The sequence below is a fragment of the Solanum tuberosum genome, unplaced genomic scaffold (genome assembly GCF_000226075.1).
Source record: "Solanum tuberosum cultivar DM 1-3 516 R44 unplaced genomic scaffold, SolTub_3.0 scf00004, whole genome shotgun sequence".
NCBI lineage: Eukaryota > Viridiplantae > Streptophyta > Magnoliopsida > Solanales > Solanaceae > Solanum > Solanum tuberosum.
Window position 1 is genome coordinate 2,151,672 of NW_006238930.1, and position 20,912 is coordinate 2,172,583.

The window sequence follows — 20,912 nt, forward strand, 5'->3', positions numbered from 1 at the left end:
ATATCCTGTTTGGTAAAGTTTTTTGAAATTTAAAAAGGATTTGTTTTAATTAAAAAATAAATATAGGTTTAGAGTGTTAAGGTGTCTTAGGAAGATTTTTTAGGAAAAAATAAATACTTGGAATACATATATAGTAAAAGAAGATGCTAAATAAAATAGCTTTTTCCTATAAGATCTTTTTGAACTTTGACAAAATACAACTTGTTGTTCTAATATTGGCAAAAACTTCTTTTTAATTTGAAACACAAAAGAGATGCTATAGCACTTTTGGTTCCTCAAATATGAATAAATTCTAATTTTGATTCTTATTATGATGTATGATTCAAATTTATTTAATCAAAAATCTGTGTTTTTGGTCCCTTATGTTCTGTTTAGACTATTTTTTAGAAATAAATTACTATCTTCAAACATGGAGTGACAATATAAACTTAACATACACTCAATAATTAAATGGTGCAACGTACCATAAATCTCTAGGAAATTTTTGATTATTCACAAGAAAGTGAATCAAAAGTGCATATTTTAAGTAATTGAAATTTGATTGTTCTTGATCAAATATTACAAAGAACTTAAATTAGTATTTATTAATTAATCTCTAACTGACGAAGCAAAAATGTTATTAGCATAAATGAGCTATATACCTATTATTTTTTAAATTCTTTTTATATGATCATGGTGTTCGGGCCATCTTTCACATACCTCAACTTATTTCAAGGAATATCAGTCATCTCACCCCTCCCACCAACAACAAATATCAGGTACCTCTAGTGTTCTCTAGAAACAAAAACAAAAACATTAGGATGAGAATTTTGAAGAGATGAGGGATAAGTGGAAATCTTTGCATGGAGAAAGGAGGATAATATCCACAAAAATAGCACATGGGTAGTACTCTGGTGGGCATGCTAGCTAATTAGAAGAAGCTTAAATTAGTATAAATTATTTCACCGAAACGGATCTTATGTCTCCAAAAGTGACTACAACACAACAAAAGCCACTTCATTTGATTAATAAATCCTTTTACTCAAATACAAAATGGTTTTTTGTTCCTTATAATAATATATCTTTATTTACTATCATTCTAATCTTGACCCTTATAGTCAATAATCACATCTTTTCTAGAGCACCCAACTACATTTAGGATTATAAATTAGCATACCATTTCTCTCTTTCATCTGTTAATTAATTTCATGTTGTTAAATTTTATTATTGAACAAACATTTAATTATAAAAAATTACTTGAACAACAGCCACCATTTGTTGGCGCCCTACTTTTCTTTTCACACTAGCTACTATATAGTTTAATGTATTACTGTGATGAAGAACAGATCATATTTCTCATGATTTGATAGTTTAACTCATAGTTTATACTATAAAAACATTATAATATATTAACCCTTTTGTACTAGAGTTATTGATTCCTTTAAGAATGAGAATCAAGGCAACTAAGAATGTGACATGGTTATCAATGATGGTCTGTATAAGTAAACTTTGTTGGATAAAATTATTCAATGCCTATGCTAGTGAAAGATAACATAGTAGAATAATTGACTAATATATAAATGGGACTTAGACACCACTGTTCTAAAAAATATGACCATTCAGTATTATAGAAAGATGGGACTTTTTGGTAAAGCAACAGCCAGATCTTTAAAGCCAGGATTTGTGCGTTTGAAGTTTGTAAAGGTGATACAAATGACCTAAATGGTCTATCAACATTCAACAGTGAAGCAAGGGCTAGATGGTGGACACCCTCATTCTTTCTTCTAATTGGGTTATGGGGTAATGTTTTTTTTTTTTTTGGAGAAATTGTAATCATTATTCAAGAATAACAGAGCAAAAGGTCACCTCTTTTTTTTTTAAGTGGCCTGGCGGAGGTTGGTTTGAGACATCAATGAACTTTTGAAACGTGTGATGGATATATAAATAATACTAGTGTGTTTTCAAGATTATCTAATCTTTAATATCTAAAAATAGAACCTTTTGGGGTTGTTCATGTGGGGAATGGAATCAAAGATTCTTTTTTTAAGACCACCAAGCTCAAAATATAATTTTTACATTTTAGAATTGTATGTGTAGCAATGTCTGACACAATTTTTTCTAGTCATACTCCCTTTGTTATATATTACTTGATCATTATTGATCTTTCATACTACTTAAGAAAACTTTAATTAAAGGTGCATTTTATTCCCTCTTGGGAGAGTTGAAAGATCATGAGGTTATATTTACCTAATAAATCTATTAAGTTTTCATTCATTTCAATTGTGATCCTTCAATCTAGTTACTTTGTTGGAAACTCGATAACTTTTATATATATATTAAGAAATAGAATATCTGATTATAAATCTAGCTATTATAAGAGTGGTAACTTAAGATTATTGTAGGATTTTGCTAAAAAAAACTTTAAATTCTAAGTTCAATTCCATTTTAAATTTGTCTAATCTAATTCCAAAAGTTCCTCTCATAGATTCGTTTTATCAAGACATCACTACTACATTTGATCGTTCATTTTCTAATTAGCCTAGCAATTCCAAAAAGTACCATCAATCTGTTCTGTGTAAGTTATTCAATGCTTGTAATTTTTATGCTTTGTTTCTTGGAGACAACACTTTTAGGGTCAATCCATCAAATTATTAGTAATTCAATGTAAGTTTTATTTTGTTGGAAAAGGAATCTATATTGTTTATCAACATAACCAATTGGGCTATTTAATTTGGGCTGGATCTTAGCAGGCTGGAGTGCTTTTTTATCTCAACAGTAGCCCAGAAAGAGAAATTTCTGGCACAGCAAAACAGTGCAAAAGAAAGATATTATTGATATCCTTCATTTTCCATAAAATTATACGTTTTGTCCTTCAAATCATTTGGTCTTTGATTTTTACCCTTTAAATAGTTGGTCTTTAATTTTTATTCTTTAGTAGTCAAACTTATGCCTAAAGAAGCATAAGCTATTTAGAAACTGAAACTTATGCCTAAAGAAGTATAATTTCAGTAATATAACTCGTGAAATATTATGAAATAGGAATATAAACTTATGCCCTCCAAAATGACTGTTTGTTACCAAGGGGAAAAAATTAAGATAAGAAAAAAATAGGGGCAAAAATGGAAATAACCTCATTTTTTCATCTACACTTGGATGTGACAAAGCTTTAGTGGAATGTCTTTGTAAGCACATGCATTTGTTAAATCTTATGATTGGAATTGAGTGAATCAGGAAATAACCAGATAACCTTTGAATTGATTTGACATGAGAAATTAAAATAAATATTATCTAAATTTTGGGTTTTAATCTTAATAAAGAGTTTTATTTTTAATAGGTTATATATAGCACAAATTCAAATTAGCATTCTAATCAGATAGGAACGGTGAAACAATTCATATTAATATTTAGTTTTTAATGGACTCCAAAACTTTAGACATTAAAAATAAAAGAACTAGTACAAATTCATTGATGTATGTGATATTTTTTGGGAGGATATTGTAGAAATATTAATAATTGAACGAAATATATAAAATCAAATTATAAATAATATATAGTATCAAGTCACATGTATAACGAAACTGGTTTGTTTGATTGAAAATGGCCCCTCACCTATTCCAAGCATGGCAAAGTTGTATCATCAATTTTGTAGCATGTCTCTCTTGACTTTATTAGCAAGTTTTTTCTTACTTCTCCGCATCAAACATTGAGTCGCTTGGTAGCTGATCTGAAAGTGAGTTATGCATGTATTAAATTTTATATAAGTTATGTCATATTATTCAGGTACAAAACAATGTAGTATTATTATTTGATTTGCAATTTTAAAACAATCCACATAACTAATATTGTATAGGTTATGATGAATTTATGTAGTATTATTTTATGCATGATAGAAGACAGAATACCTAATACAAATATACAATACTTGAATAACTAAAAGTTGCATAAAATAATACATAAATTTTCTCATAATTAATTCATACATTACTAATATCCGCATAACTTTAATCAACTACCTAATGATCCCTGGTTTGAATTCCTCGTATACCTTCCAAATATATACGAATTTCAAAATATATTTCCTGAATTATGAGAAGACCATTGCCTTTCTCTTAGAAATAAAAGGGTAAAAACAGAAGGTTATCGTTGATTTATAAAATCTTTCGCTTAAGTTAGGACCATGTGTTATTATATGGTACTTGCACAATATAATTATAGGAAAAAAATATATAATTTAACCTCTTGGATGAAGAGTCTCCGGATAGTCAATTAATTGAGCTATTAGAATTATAAATTACAGAAATCACATACTTTTAAGGCAAAATTACAATCTATCACTTAAAAGTTTATAATTACAGAAATCCCTCAAACCGATACAATAATATAAACGCTGATACATTAATGTGATGCGCGAGATACATTAATTGTTAAGTAAAATACATTACATTTTATACATGATACATTAATCTGATGCGCGAGATACACTAATCTGATGCGCGAAAATGAGAGATTTATAAAACTTATAAGGGATAATAGTAATAAGTAAACTAAAAAGTGGGATTTGTGTAATTTTTCCTTATTTTAAATTAACATTTGCGTGTCAATTTCAAGTCACAAGTATGGAAAACAACAACTACGACCAACGTGCCCCCAACACTCTTATTTACACCTTAAAATACAATATTTGAGGTTCCAACCATATACAATACTTATTGTGATAGAATACATTTCTACGGCATATTATAAAGGAAACTTTTATGTTCATTCAGATTGTGTTATCTTTACAATTCGAAAATAAATCTGTCACAATTGCTTACTATATGATGAACACGGGAGTAACTAAATTTTTGTAAAGTAAACGATGTTTACCATCTGAACCACTAAAAAGTAAATAAATTGGACAAAAATTATCACAAGATTATATGGTAAATTAATAATAATAATAACCATTAGTTCATAAAATGAATTTTATACCGTCCAATAAATCCTTTTCTAATTGAGTTTGTATTTACTAAATTAAAATCAAATAAAGAATTAAAATATAGAATAAAGAATAGTCCTCATTATTAGTCATTAGAAAGACTGTCACAATAGTAGAATGAACATTCTACGATTTATTTTATTAGAAAATAAAATTGTTTGACTTTAATTAACACAAGTCATAATCATGCTCATTTATGATTTATCCAAAGAGACGTAATACTTTTTTCAACAACTTAATACTTTTCCTCTTTATTTTATTTTATTTTATTTATAAGAGAGTGAAACTTGTAAGGTATTTATTTAAAATATATATGGAAATAAACATGAGAAATTAATGGCTCAGTGTCACAGTTTTGCCATAAGGAAAGCACAGAAGTCGAAGTTGCAGAGCAGAGGGAAAAAGATCACTAGATTCCGTTGAACTCAGTAAAAAATATGAAACCAAGTTTAAACAAACAAATAAATTTTAAAAACCGTACCTATTTTTCTATTTTATATACTTTCTTTTTTATTTGTTACGTTTTCCGAATTTAACCAACATTAATAATTAAATGAAATTACTAATATTTTAAAATAAAATTTTTAAACTATATGAAAATATTATAAGTTGCAACTTTATATAATAAGAAAATACATTTCAAAATGTCAGTCAAAATTTATATTTTATTGACTCTTGAAAAGGAAATAATGATAAGTTAAACAGTCAAATTCATTTCATTTTACTATTAAAAAAGAAGAGACGGATACAAACATATTCTCTGTCCAATAATAGTTATTTACTGTTAACTTGACACAAGAATTAGGAAGTGGACTACTTACTATTAAATACTCCCTCCGTTCCATTTTATGTGAGGTAGTTTATCTCGACATGGAATTTAAGAAAGTAAGAAAGACTTTTAAAACATGTGGTCCAAAAAATTTGTGTTGCTGTAAATCATTTCATTAATGGTAAAATAGACATTTTATAGTTAAATTGTTACTTAATATAGAAATGTGTTATTTTTTTTGGACTGAATAAAAAGAAAAGTAAGTCACATAAATTTGGATACAAGAAGTACTATCGTTCACTTCAAATAGTAAATGATAGGGATAATTTTACCAAATTATTCTTATTAAATATAAATCATCTAAATAATGAAATGAATGAATAAAATAGACATAACATGAATGAATAAATTTTATAAATATTATTAGACATCTTAAAACAGTACCGTGGACAAGAATAAAAAAGAAAGAACTGAGTAACAGAAAAAAGAAAATCAATTTACCAACAAGACACCCCCCCATACCCCCAAATAAAGTCCCTCTCTGAATCTATATATAAGTATAGTTTAGTGAAGTGAACGATGTCTCACTCTCACTTGCACACACTTTTACGTTTATTTTTCTCTCATTCCTTTGACTACTGGTCTTATTACTTCCCCCACCTTTCTCTCTTCTCTTTCTCCATTTTCTCTTAAGCTCAATCAAAAAAATACACTGTTTTCTTCAACAGATCTCTCTGATCCCATCATTCAATGATGTTTCTTGTTTCTTTCAAGAAATGAACTTTCTTGACCCCAATTAATATTCTTGAACTGGGTTGTCAACAAAATTTGTTTTTTCTTTTTGTTTCTTGGGGGTTCTTGAAGTTCAATGGCGGAGACTACTGAAGGGAAATCAATGCCAGAGGCAGAGAAAAAGAAAGAACAAAGTCTTCCTTTTTATCAGCTTTTCTCTTTTGCTGATAAGTATGATTATCTTCTTATGACTTGTGGAAGTATTGGAGCTATTTTACATGGCTCTTCTATGCCTGTTTTCTTTCTACTTTTTGGTGAAATGGTAAATGGTTTCGGAAAAAATCAAATGGATTTACACAAAATGACCCATGAAGTATCAAAGGTTAATTTTCTTTCTTTTGAATATATTTATAAATTTCTTTTACACGGATCTGATTTTTTTTCTTGATTACAAAATTTGCAGTATGCTCTGTATTTCGTGTACCTTGGGTTGATAGTTTGTGCATCATCCTATGCAGGTGAGCTCAGTGATCTACTTGCTTTTCTTTTTTAAAAACTTTTATGGGTATCTTGAAACAAACCTTGCCTCGAGTAGAGACATTTTGTTTCGATGCAAATAGTATCGATATTAAAAAAATGTTTGTATTTATGCTAGTTAGCCAGTTCACACTGGATCAAGATTAGGTCTCATGGTTGCACGTGGTCCGTGGACCGTCTTCCTGTCTTTTAGCTCTATTTTATACACTTAATAATTGTTATACAATATTATCCCAATCACACGTCCCTATCATGGATCTGTAATATAAAATTTTGTTTTACAGAGATTGGTTGTTGGATGTATACTGGAGAAAGGCAAGTAAGTACACTAAGGAAGAAATATTTAGAGGCAGTGTTGAAACAGGACGTTGGGTTTTTTGATACAGATGCAAGAACAGGGGATATTGTTTTCAGTGTTTCAACGGATACTCTACTGGTCCAAGACGCCATAAGTGAGAAGGTCCGCCCTCTCTTCATTAATTATTTCGAATTTATTGCCAACACTGTTGCAATCCATTTAAGTCAAAATATTCACAAGGCCAACGGTGAAATCTAGTAGCATTCATAACTGTAAGGATAAACAAGGAAATACGTTACACATACTTTTGAATAATGATGTGTGTTCAGTCTTCATTCAGAGCGGGTCCCATACAGTGGCGGAATGAAGATATATAGTGTAATTTTTCGACTAATAATACTCTCTAGTTACGCCCCCCTGGTCCCAGAATGGCACATGTTAGCAAAAGATTGCTTGCTATCACACGCCATTTCTTGGCTTGTTTTGTTTGGAATGCTTGTCTTGTTTTCATCTTTTTCCTTATTTTCCGGTGATAAAGCCAAACTAGTTAAACTGTATCCTTTTATTTTTTTAAATCTACTTTAATTGATGAAACGACTTTTTGACGTAAAAACTTCAGGTGGGCAATTTCATTCACTACCTTTCGACGTTCTTGGCGGGTTTGGTGGTTGGTTTCGTGTCAGCGTGGCGGTTAGCTCTCCTAAGTGTGGCGGTTATTCCTGGAATTGCTTTTGCTGGGGGTCTTTATGCTTATACTCTCACCGGTCTCACCTCAAAAAGCAGAGAATCCTATGCCAATGCTGGAATTATTGCTGAGCAGGTAATTCACGATCATCCTGTCTGTCAGCTAATTTCCTTTTGGTTACTTATGAAGTACTTTAAAACAATATGAATTAGTCCGGATGAAATGATCCTTCTACATGTGCAGCCATGATAAAATTTCACTGTTCCTTTATCGGTTTTTGAGTACTTTAGCCTCTAATTATCCCTTTTTAGCATGCTGTTCCAGTTATCAAAGTTAAATCTTCCTAAATGTGACTTTATGAAAGTTATCTTTCTGATATGATCTAATTATGAAAGTTATCTTTATACTTTGACTAATCAAAATGTTTTTGTAAAATTACAAGTCTGATATTTGTGTTTTTTTTTCCTGGATTCTTTGCATAAAGAAGCTAACAATTGATTTGAACTGGTTTATCAAAATTTTAAAAATGATGTCGAAGTTGTTTTAGGAATAATATACAAGATTTACTGAGTATTGTCGCATGTTACACAAAACAGGAATTCCTTATCTATATCACTATCTTGAAAGTTTTTGATGTATAAAATTTTCAGAAGTGAGAGCTTTTTTATTGGGCCTTTGCTTTGATTATTTGTTCTATAAGTTGCACAAAATGTAATGGCCGTTCTCTTCAGATTTCCAGTTCTTCTGGTTTATGATGTTTACATTGTCAATGCAGGCAATTGCACAAGTCAGAACAGTTTACTCATATGTGGGCGAGACTAAAGCCCTTAATTCATATTCCGATGCAATTCAGAACACATTGAAGCTCGGATACAAGGCTGGCATGGCTAAAGGATTGGGTTTGGGATGTACCTACGGAATAGCATGCATGTCATGGGCCCTTGTTTTTTGGTATGCTGGGGTTTTCATTAGGAATGGACAGAGTGATGGTGGAAAGGCATTTACTGCTATTTTCTCAGCCATTGTTGGTGGCATGTAAGACCTTGGAAGTACATTATTTATGATCACTTCCTTTATCTTGTTAAGTCTGTGCATGTAACCTGTTATTGGTTGTTGAAACCTTGGTTTTGCAGGAGTTTAGGTCAGTCATTTTCCAATCTTGGGGCATTCAGCAAAGGAAAAGCAGCTGGATACAAGTTAATGGAAATTATTAGGCAGAAACCGACCATTGTGCAAGATACTCTAGATGGGAAATGCCTGTCTGAGGTCAGCGGGAACATTGAATTCAAAAATGTGACCTTCAGCTATCCGTCAAGACCTGATGTGATTATCTTCAGAGATTTCAACATTTTCTTCCCTGCTGGAAAAACAGTTGCCGTGGTTGGTGGCAGTGGCTCAGGAAAAAGCACAGTCGTCTCATTGATAGAAAGATTTTATGATCCTAATGATGGTAATTTAACACTTCCGCGACTTATGTTTGAGTTTTATAATGTTAATTACCAATTATCCCATTTAAAAATATGGTTGATCATGCAGGTCAAGTTTTGCTTGACAATGTGGACATAAAGACGTTACAACTTAGATGGTTGCGTGATCAGATTGGCCTTGTAAATCAAGAGCCTGCGTTATTTGCTACTACCATACTCGAGAACATTCTGTACGGAAAGCCTGATGCAACCATGGCTGAAGTTGAGGCGGCTACCTGCGCTTCCAATGCACATAGCTTTATTACCTTGCTTCCTAACGGATACAACACCCAGGTTATAGTTTGTTTAAGCCTTATCATTCAATTTCCTAGAGCATTGAACTTGATTGGGTCGACTAAGATGATTTGCACTTCCTGAGAAGTTAATACTGATTCTATATCCAGGTGGGAGAGCGTGGTGTACAACTCTCTGGTGGACAGAAACAGAGAATTGCAATTGCAAGAGCTATGTTAAAGAACCCGAAGATCCTCCTGCTTGATGAGGCCACCAGTGCTCTTGATGCTGGTTCCGAAAGCATTGTCCAGGAAGCTCTAGACCGTCTCATGGTTGGCCGTACTACTGTGGTTGTAGCTCACCGTCTCTCCACAATTAGAAATGTCGATTCAATTGCAGTTATACAGCAAGGGCAGGTGGTTGAGACTGGAACACATGAAGAACTGATTTCCAAAGCTGGGGCTTATGCTTCTTTAATCAGATTCCAGGAAATGGTTGGGAACAGAGACTTTTCAAATCCATCTACTCGCCGTACTCGTTCAACTCGGTTAAGTCATTCATTATCAACAAAGTCTCTAAGCCTTCGCTCTGGAAGTTTAAGGAATTTGAGCTATTCATACAGTACCGGTGCAGATGGGCGTATAGAAATGATCTCTAATGCTGAAACAGATAGGAAAAATCCTGCTCCACAGAATTATTTCTGCCGGCTTCTCAAACTGAATGCGCCTGAGTGGCCTTATTCAATCATGGGGGCCGTAGGGTCTGTCCTCTCCGGTTTCATTGGTCCAACTTTTGCTATTGTGATGAGCAACATGATTGAGGTATTCTACTATACAAATCCCGCAACCATGGAAAGAAAGACGAAGGAATATGTCTTCATCTACATTGGAGCGGGTCTTTATGCCGTTGTAGCATATTTAATACAGCATTACTTCTTCAGTATTATGGGAGAAAACCTCACTACCAGGGTTCGGAGGATGATGTTGTCAGGTATTTTCCCGTGCCAAATCATTTAGTATTACTAAGATCTTGTAATTAGTTCTTATGTTGAGCTAATTGTTTGTTTTAACTTGTTCAGCAATTTTAAGGAATGAAGTCGGTTGGTTCGACGAGGAGGAGAACAATTCAAGTCTACTAGCAGCTCGTTTAGCTACAGATGCTGCAGATGTTAAATCTGCTATAGCGGAGAGGATCTCCGTTATACTGCAGAATATGACATCTCTTCTCACTTCATTCATAGTTGCATTTATAGTCGAATGGCGGGTCTCACTGCTCATCCTCGCCACATTTCCGCTTCTCGTCTTGGCCAATTTCGCTCAGGTAATTTTTTTTTTTTGCAGAACCCATGCATTCCACTCAATTAGAAGTGAAGTAGTACTCCACTAAAACAAGCATGTCAGGTTTCATTCTTTATTTAACATTTTAAATATAAAGAAAACACGAAAACGGGAAGAAGGAACATAAAATAATTAAACATTGAGCTGTGAGCTTTTGAAATTGAATTGATGATAAATTGTTTAAAATACTCTATTAAAAAATTTGAAATGGTTTGCTTGGAATCTGGTGCCTTTAAAAGCATAGGACAAGAGAGTAAGTAGAAAGTGGTACCATACTGGTGCCTTGCATGTGTTTCCTCCAATTCAGCTGCTTTAGTTCTTCGATACTCACATCTGACCAACTTTTTAAAAAAAAATATTCATATTCAAGCATACCTATTTTACTAGCCATGACAGTAAAAACTGTAAAGATTCTATTACTTCCCATCACCCATCAGTACTAATGTTACTGAGCAGCAGCCCTTTCCCTTTTTCTTTCTTATTACTCCCTCCCCTCCGTTTCAAAATAAATAATGTCAAATTTTTTAATCCTAACTTTTCACATGTCATGCTTAAGACTACTAGAATAAACTACATTTTGATATATTCTACTTATCTTTAAATTTTGTGTCAAGTTAAAACTAACAAACAAATTGAAACAAAAGAAGTAGTATTTCCTAAGGTTGTCCACTTCTCAAATTACTATTCCGCTTTTTTCCCTTTTTTAATGGTGATGTGCGGGACTATTCCACTAGATACCTACTATCTTCCACCTATATAAGTTCTGGATAACTTTAACCATTGCTTTTTTATCACACTTCTTTTGAGCTAATGGTTTACCGGAAAAACCTCTTTACCCATAAAGGTAGGGGGTAATATCTATGTATATTCTACCTTCTCCAGACTCCATTTGTGGGGTGTAAGATAAAAACACATCCAAAGACAGTGAAAAGGACAAGAGGAAATGGGGTTGAATAGGAGGTGCAGAGGGTTAGATTGTTTTTTTGACTTTGTTAGTCTCTTTTTTAGCTCCTAGATATTCATGCCAGAGTCTCAGAAGTAGCAGAGATTCTTTACCCGTGATCATCTTGTGTATATGACAAACTGGACTTAACTTTTTTCTGTTCAATTTTTTTTTTTATCTTTTTACTGTATTATGTGAGTAAGTTATTGATGGGAGAATTGTCAGAAATGCCAGTCATGTGCCTAGCAGAGTGCTTGAATATCACAGATCTAATACAGCTCAATAACTTAAATAGTGAGCAACATGTAGAAGAGATCAACAATTATTTTTGTCCTTATACATGGTGCTTATTCCTTTTTGGTTTTTAATTATTCCCTAATTAGAGAAAATAGTGATTTACCTCTGGGAGCGGAGGTAGCATATAATATGTCGGTTCAGCATAATCCAGTAACTTTGGTCTAAATTCTGTATTTATATTTAAAAAATCACTATATATATATATACAAAAGTTAAATTTTTAACCAAATTACTAGCACTTGAGACCGTATCGTAAAATCTAGAACTCATAAATTTAATTTGCATGCATGATACAGCAACTCTCACTGAAAGGATTTGCTGGAGACACGGCCAAGGCGCATGCGAAGACTAGCATGATTGCTGGAGAAGGAGTAAGCAATATTAGAACTGTAGCAGCCTTCAATGCCCAAGAGAAGATTATCTCTTTGTTCTCCCAAGAGCTTCGAGTTCCACAAATGCAGAGTCTTCGACGAAGCCAAATGTCAGGACTCTTATTTGGTATATCACAGCTTGCTCTTTATGGTTCTGAAGCTTTGATTCTTTGGTATGGTGCACACCTTGTTAACAACGGGGTCTCGACTTTCTCTAAGGTGATTAAGGTCTTTGTAGTCCTTGTGATCACAGCTAATTCAGTCGCTGAAACCGTCAGCCTAGCACCCGAGATTATTAGGGGTGGTGAAGCTGTTGGTTCAGTATTTTCTATTCTTGATCGCTCTACCAGGGTCGATCCTGATGACCCTGAAGCCGATCCAGTTGAATCAATTAGAGGGGATATTGAACTCCGTCATGTTGATTTTGCATACCCTTCACGACCGGATGTCTCTGTGTTCAAGGACCTCAATCTAAGGATTCGCGCTGGCCAAAGCCAAGCTCTTGTTGGGGCAAGTGGGTCGGGAAAGAGCTCCGTTATAGCCTTAATCGAAAGGTTCTATGACCCAACCGGTGGAAAAGTTATGATCGATGGGAAAGACATAAGGAGATTAAACTTGAAGTCTCTAAGGCTTAAAATTGGTTTGGTGCAACAAGAGCCAGCTCTGTTTGCAGCTAGCATTTTTGAAAATATTGCCTATGGTAAAGAGGGTGCAACAGAAGCCGAAGTCATTGAAGCAGCTCGCGCAGCAAATGTACACACTTTCGTAAGTGGTTTGCCTGAAGGTTACAAAACCCCTGTTGGTGAGAGAGGTGTTCAACTCTCTGGAGGACAAAAACAAAGGATTGCAATAGCAAGGGCCGTTCTTAAAGATCCATCGATTCTACTACTTGATGAGGCTACAAGTGCACTGGATGCTGAATCCGAATGTGTGTTACAAGAAGCACTCGAGAGGTTGATGAGAGGTCGAACCACCGTTTTGGTGGCTCACCGATTATCAACAATTCGAAATGTGGATACTATTGGAGTTGTGCAAGACGGACGAATCGTTGAACAAGGAAGCCATTCTGAGTTAATCAGCAGGCCAGAAGGTGCATATTCTAGACTACTGCAACTACAACACCACCGCATATGATGAAAATTACAAGAATCTTTTTTTACTTTTTAACTTTTAATTTTTATGGAAGTAAGCAACATGGCCTAGTGTTTTTGGCCTTTGGGATGGTTGGGGGGGAGTAACAATGTTTGGGTCCTAGTAACTGTTGCTTTCATATGCTTTATTGATTATGATGCTGATAGTTGTAGATATGGGATTGATTGTCACGATCAAATATTATATCATTGGGAAAGTTTACAACTCTATTCCCTATGGAGAAGAAGAAGTATATGTTAAAATATTACTCCTATCATCCATGGAGCATTCAACTTTTCTGTATATGCTTTGAATTATTTCATTATACAGCTTGGTTTCCCTTTCTTTCATCTTTTGTAAGTTTTTCAAACTCTGGAAAAAGCAAAAGACACACACCTTTTCCAGCTCACCTAAAATATTGCTTTCCAGTACTTTTTCTCCAGCATGTGTTTGCTCTGGTGTTATATTTGCACCTTTTGTTATAATAAGATCAAGAAAAACAATTGGGGCCTCTAGATACACACTGGATAATCATAATAATTCACAATAAACCTTGAAGCTCAATCGTGTTTAGGAACATTGTTCTTAAGGATATTTCACCCGGAATAGGAACAACAGAATTTGATAAGTAAAACCCACACTTGGACCTTTTTGGAGTAAAACCAGGAAAATATTGAGGACAAATCTACCACATTTGCTTTTCAAGCCATTTCTAGTGTGTGAACCTAACCCCTTCTCTTTACTCACCAATTGAATGGGTGAAAAAAAATACTTTCTGCATTTCAAGTTTTTCTAGTTTTGATTTGACCATAATTTTAAAAAGTCAAAAAGAAACTTTTGAATCTTGTGGTGTTAAACAGAATATCTTAAAATATTGATCTCAAAATGTTTTGAGATACTTACTAGTAATAACTAACATTCTTTTTAGGTATGAAGTTGAGACATATTCATTTGGAGTTGATGGACTGAATTATTGTTTAAAAAGCACGAGTACATCAATCAAATATTAATGAAATTGTATAGAAGAAGTCTGTTTCTCACATTGTGACCCTACCATGTTTAGATCAACAGTGTCTGCAATAAGGACTCTGCCTACAGAGTGGCTAAAGTTTGAAAAGAAAAGAAAAGAAAAAAAGATCAGTGGGATACGGTCGGCATGAAAGTGATAATTGCATAACTTTGCAAGGACAACCCATATGCGTTAACTTAAAAAGGCTTTTCAATCAGTGAATGGCTTCAATTTCTGATTACTCTGCAAAATGTTACTATACATACTAGATATTTCAAAAGAAGAAAGCATACGACTTATGGGGTTTGATGGATGGCAGAGCAGTAATGAGAGTAGAGGTTTAAATTATTTGGACCCATCCAACATGGTCCATGGATTATTAAATACATCGACTGAAGTAATTTGCACACTTCACCTTCTTTTCTAACATCATTTTCCGCATAATTCCTAACTTAATAATGTCTATTCACCTCCATCATTTACAAACTTTAACTTGTAATCTCCAAAATTACATTAGAGTAGTAGAGTATACCAATCTGGGGAGAACAATATAACCAAAACAATCAAGATAAAAGAAGTAAGGAAAAAACAAGAAACAGTTGCAGAATTATATGATTGAAGTACAAAAAATAACATAGGAGTATCCAGGATTTTGAGAAGATGGGTCCACTATAACGAAAATACGGATCTAAGATATAAATTTAATCATTTAGGTTCTTATCACTGAAAACCATTAAAAATTAAAAATTATAGGTCCGAAATTATTTTTATCTATCCAAACTACTTAGAAAGGCGTTACCCAATTTTAGAAAGGAATACAAAAGATTCAAATTTATAGCCTCACTTAAAAAGGTACACCTAATCATTATTGCACGACATTATATGCTGATACTTCAAGTGTGTATTTACACATCTATGTTTAAATATTTTTAAAAAAAATATAACACTACTATATATGGTTTGAGGAGGGGAGCATGGGTTCACAATCACCAATTACAAATATTATGATATTTTTTTTCTTCTTATTTCCTTTAGTTTTTTGTTTTAGAAGAAGAAGCAACCAATTTTGAGAAGTCCAAGTGAAGAAAGTATTTTGTGTTCCTTACTTCCTTTAGTTAATTTAAGAGTTCCTCTGTTTTATTTTTTCTTTTTGTTGAATTAGTTGATGGACCAGCCCGATGTATCTAGTCCCGTGACCATGAGGCCAGAAGCTGACTTGGGCTCGGCTGAAAAATCGTTAAGTTGGACAAATTCATTTTGACGGCTCTAGTTAAAAAAAAAACATGTACGAGATAGTAAAATTTGAGAGGTTTCTCTAAGAAGAGTGGTGAATCGATGGATGGTAGTATGAAGCATAAATAATGAAGTGAGAGTGGGGTACAAATTTTGAAAGACTCTACACTATTACTATTATGGGTCTTGGTAGAATATGGAGATCGGAGATAGAGTTAAATAGCCTCTGCAATATTTGACTGTTGGTCTATAAGAAAGGTTGCATCACTTTCGTTCAGAATCAGAAAAAAAAGGGCCCAATGGCTTCTCCACTCCTTTTCGACGTCCGTATTCTTTTGTTCTCTTCTTCTGCTTAACACCTACCTAACATACACACTAGAGACTACTACATAGCTTCATTAATTCATCATTTTCAACAAAATATATTTACCTCTACATAAATTTTAGTAATTACTTAACTATGTATAGGTAAGTGAATAAATTTTGTTAAATCAGTTGTTTTTTTGTAAATAAATTATACAATTAGTAAAATAATTTAGTAGCCAAGTCAATACAACATTTAGAATATTAATAAAAAGAGAAGCGCAAATAATATCTAATGAAATGGACAATCTAGGATTTATTATAGTCGTACATTTTTCCCAACATGGTAGCTAACCTGTAGTTTTCTTCATGTACTAGGTTGTTTACTTAATGTTAATTATGGATGAGCTTAGATATTAGATAAAATTTCAGAAATTTAAAAGGATTTTGGGCAGGGATGGACCCACCCTTAACCAAGGCCCCTCCCATGAAAATTATATTGTATATAGAGGTTAAATTTTTGGATAATAACTATATATACAAGCATTGACACCTCTTGACAAAAATTGGAGATTTAGTCTAGTAGTTAAGGCGTTGCAAATTTTTTGAGATTGTGTGTTCTAGTCCTACTACAATATATTACAAGTTTTTGCATGGATTACTTCTATTTTGGGTAGTTTTTAATTTCTCATTCAAATTTGTGATCTTTAATTTTTGTTGTTCGTCAATTTAACAGAAATGCTGAAAATGCTCTCGACAATGAAAATAATAAATCACAAGACACAAATTCAATTAAACAAGTTATGCTATAAGCAGAGGCAAACCCATGTGTATGTATGAGGGTGCACATATTAACTTTGGAAAAAATAATGTATATACGTGTATATATAACTTGAGATATGAGATATATTTCAATAGGCAGGACAAAGAACATTGAAACTGATTAGTGCACTAGTTTAAATCTTGCGTCCCTCTTCATTTTCAAAAGAATATATTTGGGCTGGACTGGGTTTTGGTTAGGAGATCATGCCTATGGGTCCTTACATTTATAGCCCAAAAATATTAAGTTCCAATTCATCATTTTTTCATCAGCAATTTTGACGAAAAAATGGCACAGCATGACATGTTATAGTTAAAATTGGCAATAAATAGTCACTTATAATTTTTTAGCAAAACAAAGATTTTTTAAAATCTATTTGTCATTTATTAGCCATGTTCTCTTTTACTCGTTATTTTTTTCTTTGAAAACTTCTTTTTTTCTAAGCCTTTTTAAGAAACGTTTTTTCTTTCATTCCTTTATTTATTGAAAAAGTAAAATTATTTTTTATCCTTTCTTCATCTCTCTTCTTATTTTAAACAGTTCTTTGGTAATAACAACTCTTCCAACTTTTTTTTAAAAAAACTTTTTTGTTTATCTCTTTAAAAAAAAAATTGCCTAATTTTTCTCCTCTGCATCTACATTCAACCTGTGTATGATGATATGCTAAATCATTTTTTTCATTGTTCTTGACTATATTTAATCTATCATATATATTTTGAAAATAAAAAGTTCATTATTTTATTGTTCCTATTTTCTCTCTTCTTATTATTTGTCAACTATTTTAAAGCAAAATTCTCTCTTTTTTGTCTCTTTTTTTTCTATCTAAAATTCTTTCTTACGATAGTTTCCCTTTACTTCACTCCTAAAAATTTCTATTCTATTTCTTAATTTCCTCTTTCTCCACGTATTTCAAACTTCAAATAAAAAAGTGGAAGTACCACGAAGAAGAAAGTGGAAGAAAATGTATACCCTATTTCAATGTATTATTGAGACATATATAAGATGTGTATACATATTAACTTTTAATTTGATAGACTATATATATCAAAAGTGTATACATTTCAGAATATAGTTTAATGGTGTATACATACATGAGTGTATACATATCTGAACTATATAAATTACAATTTAGTGGCGTATACATACCAGAAGTGTATACATTTTTGAACTGTACAAATACAAAGTAATGATGTATATATCTATTAGAACTACACAAATATAACTTAAAGATGTATACATATCAGAATTATACAAATATAATTTAATGATGTATACATGTCAGAATTGTACAAATATAATGTAATGATGTATACATATCAGAATTGTACAAATTTCAAATTAACAGTGTGTACATATGAATATGTTTCATATTATTATCTACTTTTTTTTCTTTTACATTTCAATGAGATTAACAAAGTGATGTCAATTTTGTGTTGTATTGTAAGAGAAAGAAATATGAACAAAACAATTTTTTTATGGAAAAAATATATGACTATTCAATACACGTTAATAAAGGGATAAAAATATTTTCATTCTATAAAATAACCGCATTCTTTTCAATTGATTAATTAATTAATGTTGTTTGACAAAAATATTTCTTTACTTAAAAAGAGACGCATCTTTTTATTAGTGGCTAAGTAGTACCAATTAATTGAGGCCTTTTGGTTGCTAATTATTTTTTGACTACTTAGTGCCAATACTATATGCGGATTGTACCTTTGTGTCAATTCCTCTTTGTTGACTTACATAAAGTTATGGGCCAATGGCCCACCTTCTTTACTGGGCTTTGTAAGAGTTACTACTGGATCAGGTTAATTAGTGCTTGTTATTGGGCTTTACCGAGTTACTTCATGAATCGGGCTTCTAAGAGTTATGTAGTACGTCTAGCAATTTGAAACAATACAAAAATGAATTATTTTATTTTTTTATGTAAAATAGCAAACATTTAGATTATAATAAATACTATAGGAAAAATCACCCCATATACACATTTAAGAGTAAATACTACGGATTTTAAACCTACTTTTAAAAATTTCTTGCTTATAACAGATTATTTACGGGCTATGACATATCAGTTAAATTTAATTTAATTTTAAATTAAATTATATTTATTTAATAAATTATTAATCTATGTATAGTTTTTTATTATTAATTAATAATAGATCATTAATTTTATTTTACTTCCTTTTTTAAAAAACTAAAATTTTCAGTTACCTAATTTTAGGGATTTCCTTTCCTTGTTTATCGTTACCATCCCCAATCATTGATCACACCACCATCCCACACGTTTCTTCACTCCCACACGACTCAACCCACAACCCACTATCAAACTTTCTCCATTCTTTTCTCATCTAGTCCAACATCAAAATTGATTACCCAGTCTGCTGGGGCAAGTCTAATGTTAAATGACATTATATGTTGGAAGGAATTTACTTTCAAATTCATGATGGATTTCTAATTTCTCATGTTCTCTTACAGATTAAAGAAGATGTTGAACTAGTATCTCAACAAGCCTATTCCAGTGAAAAGGCTCATCTTTCATCAAATCCTCGGACTACAACAGACTGGGATCCCTTGAGCAATCCTCAGAGGAAGGGGAAAAAACTTGTTGAAACTCCTTCAAAGTCTGATTCCGACTCAAATTCGAATTTTGTTGGTAACAGCATGTCAATAGCATTATGTATTATCTGCGAAAGAAGGCTAATTACTCTTCAAGTCCATTATCATACAACACTACTGATTGTTGGTTTATGTCGTGGGTCAATAACATTGAGAAACAGTGGAGAGAGTCAAATTGCGGCATGAGATCCATCTCCCCCAACCACAATGTTGGACAATGCATTAGAGGCTTCAAATTGCTTGCCAACATTCCATGGGACACTGTTGACGATGTAATTATTCCTGTCAATATTAGTGACAAATTTCACTGGTTAAGAATTACATATTATTTTTTAAAACTTTTGGATAATTTTTTTCTGTTTAACTTTTGGATAATTCTTTTTTGTTTAAGTATTTGATGATATATACTACAATATGTTATCAAAATAGTTGATTGCACCTTTTGATTCTCTTTTGAATGTTCTAAAAATTGTAACACTGTGTTGTTAATTGTACACATGGTGACTGACATGCACTAACCTATTATGTTTGGATATTATAAGTTCAGGACAAAAACATTATACAGACTTCATACAGTTCTGATACACTATTTTTTAAAGTAGCACTGTGTTTTTAATTTGTATAACGAATGGGTGAAACGTGTATGAAATACATTTTATATGCATATGTCTATGACTTCAATATTAAATGTTGGATATTTGTATTTAGTCATGGTATAATTTTTATAGTTGTATTTTGTCTTATTTTCGTTTGAATTAAATATGATTTATATATGTCCGACAACAACTTAAATTAGTCACTAATATATACAATATCTTTAATATGGAACAAATTTTATCATTAACGATATGCAAGCTGTGTCATTAATGAATGAATAGTGTATAAATAATAAATACTACATCTAACAATAAATTTGTATCAATATGCATTCTATATGATTACTGAATGAACAGTGTATGAGTGTGTTTCTATATGATTACTCATTAGTTGACACGTGTATGAAATCTATTACTATGACTTTAATATTAAATGTTTGGACATTGTATTTAATCATGATATGAATTTTATATACAAATGTTATGAATTGTATTTAATCGTGGTATGATTTTTATATACAAATGTTATGAATTGTGTTTTCACATTTGTCTTAATTTATACACGATTCATTCAT

General features: G+C 32.1%; 1 protein-coding gene across 1 annotated transcript; it reads left to right on the forward strand.

Annotated features, from left to right (window-relative positions):
- Positions 1–6,291: 6,291 nt before the first annotated feature.
- On the forward strand, positions 6,292–14,101 carry LOC102587959 (ABC transporter B family member 19). The gene is made up of 10 exons (XM_006338400.2): positions 6,292–6,840; positions 6,922–6,976; positions 7,280–7,455; positions 7,913–8,113; positions 8,754–9,013; positions 9,112–9,428; positions 9,515–9,738; positions 9,849–10,668; positions 10,757–10,998; positions 12,552–14,101. Exons 1-10 carry the CDS (start codon positions 6,595–6,597, stop codon positions 13,758–13,760), a joined length of 3,750 nt encoding a protein of 1,249 aa, XP_006338462.1. The 5' UTR covers positions 6,292–6,594; the 3' UTR covers positions 13,761–14,101.
- The last annotated feature ends 6,811 nt before the right edge of the window (positions 14,102–20,912 follow it).

Excerpts from the sequence above, each read along its gene's own strand:
- LOC102587959 (XM_006338400.2), top strand. The coding sequence starts at position 6,595 with ATGGCGGAGACTACTGAAGGGAAATCAATGCCAGAGGCAGAGAAAAAG. Across the intron at positions 8,114-8,753 it reads CTGGAATTATTGCTGAGCAG|GCAATTGCACAAGTCAGAAC; the intron begins GTAATTCACGAT and ends TTGTCAATGCAG. Across the intron at positions 9,429-9,514 it reads ATTTTATGATCCTAATGATG|GTCAAGTTTTGCTTGACAAT; the intron begins GTAATTTAACAC and ends TTGATCATGCAG.